Source organism: Pundamilia nyererei, unplaced genomic scaffold (genome assembly GCF_000239375.1).
Source record: "Pundamilia nyererei isolate P.nyererei 1_Seehausen unplaced genomic scaffold, PunNye1.0 scaffold00065, whole genome shotgun sequence".
NCBI classification, from domain to species: Eukaryota; Metazoa; Chordata; class Actinopteri; order Cichliformes; family Cichlidae; genus Pundamilia; species Pundamilia nyererei.
The window spans coordinates 1,370,815-1,378,453 of NW_005187466.1; the positions used below are offsets into that span (position 1 = coordinate 1,370,815).

The 7,639-nt window shown below is 38.6% G+C and overlaps 3 protein-coding genes across 3 annotated transcripts in view; 2 read left to right on the forward strand and 1 right to left on the reverse strand.

Annotated features, from left to right (window-relative positions):
- Positions 1–1,187: 1,187 nt before the first annotated feature.
- LOC102215358 (inositol 1,4,5-trisphosphate receptor-interacting protein) lies at positions 1,188–3,493 on the forward strand. Its single transcript, XM_005735774.2, has 2 exons — positions 1,188–1,296; positions 1,574–3,493. Exon 2 carries the CDS (start codon positions 1,586–1,588, stop codon positions 3,473–3,475), a length of 1,890 nt encoding a protein of 629 aa, XP_005735831.1. The 5' UTR covers positions 1,188–1,296; positions 1,574–1,585; the 3' UTR covers positions 3,476–3,493.
- On the reverse strand, positions 3,490–6,182 carry zp3c (zona pellucida glycoprotein 3c). The gene is made up of 8 exons (XM_005735773.1): positions 5,549–6,182; positions 5,370–5,476; positions 5,164–5,267; positions 4,523–4,706; positions 4,322–4,445; positions 4,158–4,246; positions 3,999–4,072; positions 3,490–3,790 (listed from the first exon to the last, which is right to left on the reverse strand). Exons 1-8 carry the CDS (start codon positions 6,098–6,100, stop codon positions 3,624–3,626), a joined length of 1,401 nt encoding a protein of 466 aa, XP_005735830.1. The 5' UTR covers positions 6,101–6,182; the 3' UTR covers positions 3,490–3,623.
- A 663-nt stretch (positions 6,183–6,845) lies between these two features.
- LOC106456244 (ras-related protein Rab-40C-like) overlaps positions 6,846–7,639 on the forward strand; it is a 5,909-nt gene continuing 5,115 nt past the window's right edge. The window contains exon 1 of the mRNA XM_013911514.1: positions 6,846–7,553. Coding sequence (XP_013766968.1) covers positions 7,400–7,553 — 154 coding nt within the window. The 5' untranslated portion in view covers positions 6,846–7,399. The remainder of the gene's footprint in view (positions 7,554–7,639) is intronic.

A 7,639-nucleotide genomic window follows, 5' to 3' on the forward strand; every position in this document is an offset into this window, starting at 1 on the left:
ACTGGACTGTCAAAATTTATTAAAAGTGATTATTACTTATCTTTAAAGCATTTGGAACTTACTGCATATTCATTAATTAGGCCATAAAACATAATTTATTAAAGGCACCATGTTAAATAGTGATATTATAATCTCTGTAAACTATGACTTCTACTTTAAAACAGCTTTAATGTGGACTGGGCTATCGGTTTAATATGGAGGAATAAATACAAGAAATACATAAAATACACTTACCTCTTTAAACAAGAGTCAATGAATAGATCAAAGGTTTAAAAAATCATATAAGGACAGTGTCCATAATAGAAGTTTTGCTGTTGTACTTAGCAATCATCATAGCCCTGACCAACTGAAAGGTGCTTCTCGAACTCTCTGTCCAAAGCGAGCAGCATCATCTGTCATCATGCCCCTCCCATCATAGGCACCTGTCTTTAGTGTGATGCCAAAACAAATTCTGATTCACCCCACATTCTCAAAAGTACACCTGTTAAAGGGAACATATAGTTTCCATCGTTTCTGGGAATGCCTTTATTTGCTAATATGCATGCAGTGTGTGGTGAGGTTTATTCGAGAAACCCGAACTTCGAGGGTGTAGTTGTGTTAATGTGTAGTCGTAACAACGAAGACATGCAAAAACACTTTCAACCCATTCAAATATCTGTGGCTTTGGCTGGAAAATGTAATTGTCTAAGAGGTGAGGGTTCAGCCTGTTCTCACTTGCGTAATCAAAACCAGAAGAATCAAATCGAAGGCTTCACTTTTAAAATATAACTACTAATGTTATCACATATTGATTACTTTATTTCACATAACTCTTTTAGAGCACCTGGACCCACTGACTGTAATAGAGCTTGACAAACCAGTTAGAAACCCACAAGAAGATAAAAGACAGAGGCACTCTCTGCTATTCATGCATATAAAACACCATTGTTTTTATTTGAACAAAGGTAGGTGGCTAAATGCGTTCATTTCATAGTATACTATGAAATGATCTAAACAACCTCATACTGCTTACTGGTAAAAACTGTCTAACCGATTCAAAGTAATTGCTCAATTCTGACATTTTGAAATTGCAGTTGAATTTACAGGAAGTCTGTGCTATCTTTTCTTCTGTCTATTGCACAGGAAAATGTCACAGCAGAGCACATGGGCAGGGTGTGCAGGAAATAAGTCACAGAAGGCAACCTACATCTAAAATAGGAAGAGATCACAGAACCTGCGGCTGTGCAAGGTTGATCTCTTAGTTCCGTCTGTATACCTATTCAGTGCGTTGCATTATTGAGATAAACATACTTTCTGGTGCGTATTCTTCTTCTCTTTTAATGTCATGTGCAAAAAGTAATCTAGTATTTAGCATATAAAGTAACAACAGAAAGAAATAAGTAAAGAGAGGAAGTTGCTTCGTTCTCTGTTTTCTTGCATCACTGTAAAATTTGCTAACAGGAACATTGTTTTTGAATTATTTTAATGGATAATTGCAAGGTTTTAGATTCAGTCGTGTTTTGTTTTATTAATCACTAATTAATCACATGCATTTTTATAATTGACTGAATGCTGCCATTTAATTCACTCATAGACAATACTGACGATGCAAGAAACTCTGCTGAGAGTGTTTGTGGTGGGTCTCGGTCTCCTAATGTGTCCAAAGGATGACCCTGGAGTTGAGGAATGGGACGGTATTGTCAACAAGGACATGCAAAGGCATGAAGAGAAGCTGCTGAGAGAGGAAGAGAAACTCGACCAGGAAATGCCACCTGTCAGTGAGAAAATACACACAGACAAAAATGAGACTGAACATGACAGAAACTTTCATGATGAACAGAAGTCTGATCAAAACGTCACTGAAAAAGACAAACTTTTAGAGTCAGAAGGACATGGCAGCAATCATGAATTACTACGGGGCCGATCCACAGCTAAATCAGATCCAAGTGTGCCTAAAAATGATAATGCTGAACCAGAGGCTGCTTTAAAGACATCACAAGATGCTAATGAGCTAAAGGGAAAAGATATCCATACTGACAGCTCTTTTGGAGACCCTGGCAAACCACAGGGGCAGCATGCAAGACCTGAGAAGGAAATATCTAGTTCCAAAGGACAAGACACACCTTTTAAAAATGTCAAGACATCAGAAAATGAAACCTCAGAGAAATCAATTGCAGAATGGGAAAGAGATTACCTCTGGTACATTTGGAACACATTCTCAGTGATTTCCATGATCCGTTTCTGTTGGAAATACCTGAATAGGAATTCCCAAATGACACAAATAGCAGCCTCTCCTGTGACGTGCGCTGCTGATGAAGTGCAGCTACCAGACATCGGCACACTTAACGATTTCTATGCTAAATACGTTCAAGAATCATCTCAAAAGAAGTGGAGGAAGGATGAGTTTCTGGAAGGATTTGCAAATGACCTACTAGATGCTATGAGGACCATATGTGGTAAAAATGGCAGTATGGTGATTGAGGACTTTCAGATGCTCAGTGCCTGTAATATCATTGTCCCTTTGACTCCACCTAAGCCATTTAGTTTTCACATTCAGCTCTGTAACCACAAAGGGAGGGATATTTCAAATATACCAGTGTGCGGTCAAATAAAACTTTTGGAAAAAAAGAAAACCCAAGATTGCCCCTGTCAGACCTCTGATGCAGATGAGGATATGGTTTGCCTGCTGCATTCTGACCACAATGAGAACGTAAGGACAGAAATTACTGAGGTTTGTGATGGTTTTCTGTGCTCAAAGAACACTCCTTTCTTGTCAAAATCACTGGTCTCCAGATGGTTTCAGAGCACTATAAAACAAGCATGGAGACTGATTTCACACAAGTATGAGTTTGAGCTCAATATTCACTATATTGATGCTCCTGGTGCTCTAGTGATCAGGTTCAAGTCAGGCAAGAAGATCACCTTTAGCATGAATCCTGTGGTTACATTTAATAATGATGCTTATTTTTTCATCACACCTTGGTCCTCAAGTGATGCAGATACTTTCTGGAGACTATCCTTAACCAGCTATGAAGACCATCTCCTAGAACATCTCTCGAAACGACTGCCTGAAAATGCTTGTCATATTCAAGCACTTGAAATTGCACGTTTCCTTCACAAGAGGCAGACTGCAATGACAGGAAGTAGTGCGCTGAAGGATTTTCATTTCAAAACGGCCCTAATGCATCTGCTTCTCACCACAGACCCAAGACACTGGAACGCAAACTGTGTTGATTCGAGGTTACGAGACTTGCTATCCTTTATAGAAAGAAGCCTTGAGAAAAAGGTACTGAAACACATTCTCATTGGCAGTTCTTTAACTGAGGTTATTGAACTTCCTGCTGAATTAATCAGAGCAAAGCCAGTGAATCTCTTCCATCCTCTTGTGGTACATAACTGCATGTACAGGAACGCTATGACGCATTTCCAGGAGATGCTTAGAAACGCATACATGATGGTTGATGATTACGCAAAATATACCGAAAGAGCAAACTGAACATTTGACGACAGTGCAATTTAGAGTTTTAATTTTCAATTGAACCGTTGACAGTAAACAAATTGTACATTCATAAATGGCATACTGTGCAGAGTTCAAGAAATAAAGCCGCTATTTTTAAAACAATTCTGATCATTTAAACATTAAATTATTGGTCCCAATTGTTTAGGAAGTCCTTATGTTTTTCTGTATCTGGGTCATCCAAGTTGAACATGCCAGCATCACGGGACTTCATCTTGGGCTCAGACTTTACATGTTCATCTTCACTGGTCAAGTCAACCATCCAAGAGTGACTTGAGATTATCTTCCTAGAAGCTGGTGGAGGGGGAAAAAAAAAAAAAAAAAAAAAAAAAAAAAAAGTTTAAAATTTTATTTGCTCACATGTGAGACCACTTTCATGCCTTCAGTGTTCTGCAAGACTGTCTGGTTGTCAGTTTGCATCAAAAAGACTTCATTCAACTTGCAATGAGCCAAGCTTAGCTGAGTGAAAAGCTATTGCATCTCATGTAAATTTAAAAATTACCCCTTTGCTGTGGTGGCGAGCAAGTTGATTCACAACAAGCGCACACAGTGTCATACCCGTAGAGCTCTTTCCAGCTAAAACACAAAGCGGGGGTCAAAAGATTTGATGACAGCAAGCACAAACGTAACACCTCGTAGAATTTCAGTTTAGCCAACTCACCTTCCAGTCACTGGATCATAGTTACAAGCCTTCGAATTACGAGTTGGAGTAGGTGACCCCATAAAGATCTCACAGTGCAAGTACTGTTCCTAAAGAGACATTGCATTTAGTGTTTACATAATGCATTTCATGGCATCCATTTCTATACAACCAATTGAGGCTACCTGTGATGAGATCATGGAAGCAGAGTCCTTGAAGATGACAGCTCCCACAATCAATCTCTGCACCATCTTCGAGCTACCACTAAGGAACTTTGACTGTAGCATCACCTTGCCATCAATCATACAGCTAGAATTGGAGATCACAGGTTTATCCACTCGCAGCAAGTCACCCCAGTTTTAATTATGATACTGTAAAATTATTACCCATTGTTGTCAACGACTGTATATTTAGGATTTGAGTCTGGGTTGCTGGAAGGGGTCATGAAGCACTTGTTGATGTAGAGCCTTTTATTTCTAGAGCTTGCTGTGGTGTAAAGTACACTGGCCTCAAAGTACATCGACTGTCCCAAGGTGTAGATTTTGGTCCCAGTGACATTATTTCCAGACGCTTTAGTAGGGTGAAAGTGGCAAAGCACAATAAAAGGCAAAAATAAATCAGGCTGCTGCATATGTTTGGCTAACTGAGTGCATTGTGATGAGTTCTGAAAAATGTTTGTGGAACATTTTATCCTTCCCTAAGCTTTCACCAGTATGGATGCTGTTGTAGCTCCATAGTGTACATTTGCATGCCAAAATAAAAGACAGGCAGCTGTTATGGTATATGAAATAAACATTTGCTTGAACTTAAGCTTGTCTGTGGTGTACTTTCTATAAAAAAAAATTCAATTAAAAAAGAATTAAAAAAGGTTTGGATGCTACTTTCCACTTTGATAGAAGACTTTGGGAGTTTAATATTTTGTGTTACCAGCCATATTTGAAAGTCTTTACTTTAAAACATACTTAAGGCCTACCATTTGAAGAATTCAAATTGTGGACAGCAATTAAATTTAATCTAGAATGTTTACCATCTACAAGGGTGAGGCTGAACATTCTTTTTTGTTTCAGTGCTCTGAAAACTGTTCCTCCTCGCAGTTTGGGGTGGAAGCCAACTTTGTATGAGTGAAAGAACCTGCAATAGTTAAAATGAATTAATTGGAGACAATTTTAAAATTAAGGACACTTGGCTGATTGAAAGGCTTTTACAATCTTTAAAAAAAAAAAAAAGTCTTACCTGGGAAACCGACACTGCAGAGGAATTTCAAATGGCATTTCCCTTAAAACTGGAGTGGTTTGTCTGAAGCGGAGAACATTGCTGATGGACAAGTAATCTGCATGACTCTGGAACATAAACATTTCCATTTGGTTTGTCACAGTAAAATATGAAACAAATACATTAGGACATTCACCAACCTCTTTCTTGAATCCACAGCCAGTTACAAAAGAGTAGAGAAAGTAGTAATAGTGCTCATTTTCTTGGTTAACGGGGCATGTACCTAGTTTCAAATATTTGTATGCATCTCTGGATTTGAAGACCCTTTTCCTGATTCTTACGTACATTTTATCCACATGGCACAAAATTTCAACCACATTGTCTCTGCCCATTTCTGCTCCTCCAGTTACAGGAGCAGCAGGAGCACTAGCAAGCAATATTTTCCTGGCCCATTCAGGAAGGGGCCTGACTCCTCTTTCTGGCTTGAAAAGCTGCTTTTGGTCATAGGAGGCTGGGACATTGAGATACTTGGGTAACTTCAATGCTTCAGGTGTTGAAAGGTCTCCATGTGATGCACTCCTCTTGAGTTGAGGTGCAGAATCTTCTGTTTTGTCTTCATCTGCCACTGTCTCCATTTTTTCCTGGTCTAATTCAGGATCTTGCCCAAACACACCATACTCAGCTTTATCTATAAACTGAAAACAGGCAGACCAAAACAGCAGAAATAAAAACCCAGCATGCATCAGCCCCATTACTACTATTAGTTTAAAATTCCAATGGCTGCCTCACACTGCTGGTCCTTCAACTAATAAAGCAGTGTTTCAGCCAGCTTTTGTATTCTTCAGTTCAGAAAGAATTCACACACCTGCTAGAAATGACAATCAGTACCAACCAATGAGTGGTGGCCAGCAATAATCAGCTTTTTTTAGTGGAAAGTGGGTGGTGTTAAATTATGCTTCTTCCTAATCCTTTTTGATCTTTTTTATGATGATAATTTTTTTCTTATGGTTTGTTTTGTTTGCTTGTGTTTTTTGTTTATTTATTTTTTATTATTATTTAAACATGGTCAAAATAAAGCGACACCTTCAATTACATTTCTCACATTTTCTTTCTGGTTGACAGTTTGACACCATTTTTCTTTATTATGTTTTTAATGTTGGTCTGTTGGTGGTTCCCCAAATTGAAAGCTAAATTATACCCACAACCAAATTGTTACATACAGGGAAACGGTGTTCATTTAACTTCTGGCTTCTATTTAGCTTCTGGCTAAATCAACACAGGCTACAACTTAGCAGGAGTTGCCAATGTTCGGTTAATTCATAGTATTCATACAGATGCATATCGTACTTTTTACGAGCCCACATGTTTGGATAATTCATAACCGTATCGTATTTAGGAAATGGTGATTTAAAGTATAATTTTTGTTGTTGTTGTTGTTGTTGTTGTAATTTTATAACTTTAAATCGTGCTAGGATGTGACGCAGTTGATGATGCTGACGCAGTTCCTTACCAGGAAGTTCCAACATAGTACATAGTACAGTACACTGTGGATGTACGTTTTGCTTCAAAGTGGAATACTCCTCGTAGGTATTTTCTTTATAAACAAAGGGAAGAAATCGCCTTTTGATTTTATTAGAGTACATTTATATGTAGGACAAAACAGAGTCGTTTTTATTTTGTACTTGTAGTTTGTAGTAGAATGCGTTACTGTCGTTTTTGTTAGCTGGCTAGCTAACAAGCCAGCTAGCACCCGTGGTTGTTTAGATCAGTTAATATTGACGTTACATCAACAGGAACTAAATTGGGGTTCTAGTGCTAAATCGCGGGGTTGTTTTTCCATTGCAATCAGTGGAATAACGAAATAGCTGCATTTTTCAAAGTGTGTGCGAAGTAAAAGGTAATAGTTAACTTAAATCGTAAGTAGTGCACAAGCTAACTCATTAGCTAAGCCCAGCCGCGGTCGTCTTCCCTTCGGTACCACACTCGGGGACTGCTTGGTTTCTCCAGTGGATGCCTGGTGAGCTTAAAAGGCTCTCTGTAAAGCGGAACCAATGCGTGGGATGATGGGGACTCAGAGTAGTCCTGTCAAGAGCTACGATTATCTCCTGAAATTTCTACTGGTTGGAGACAGCGATGTTGGAAAGGGGGAAATCTTGGACAGCTTGCAAGACGGATCAGTAGAGTCTCCCTATGCGTATAGCAGTGGTAAATATCAATATCGATTTTTCTTTATTATTCTGAGATGACTTTAAAGCCAAATATGACCAACGGTAATGTGATTTGTGTTGGAT

Bases quoted from the DNA above. Each gene is read 5' to 3' on its own strand.
- LOC102215358 (XM_005735774.2), top strand. From the start codon at position 1,586: ATGCAAGAAACTCTGCTGAGAGTGTTTGTGGTGGGTCTCGGTCTCCTA.
- zp3c (XM_005735773.1), bottom strand. From the start codon at position 6,100: ATGGGGCTGATGCATGCTGGGTTTTTATTTCTGCTGTTTTGGTCTGCC. The intron at 4,707-5,163 runs GTAAACATTCTA...ACCCTACTAAAG, and splicing joins CAGCCTCACCCTTGTAGATG to CGTCTGGAAATAATGTCACT. The intron at 4,247-4,321 runs GTAGCCTCAATT...ATGTCTCTTTAG, and splicing joins CTTCCATGATCTCATCACAG to GAACAGTACTTGCACTGTGA.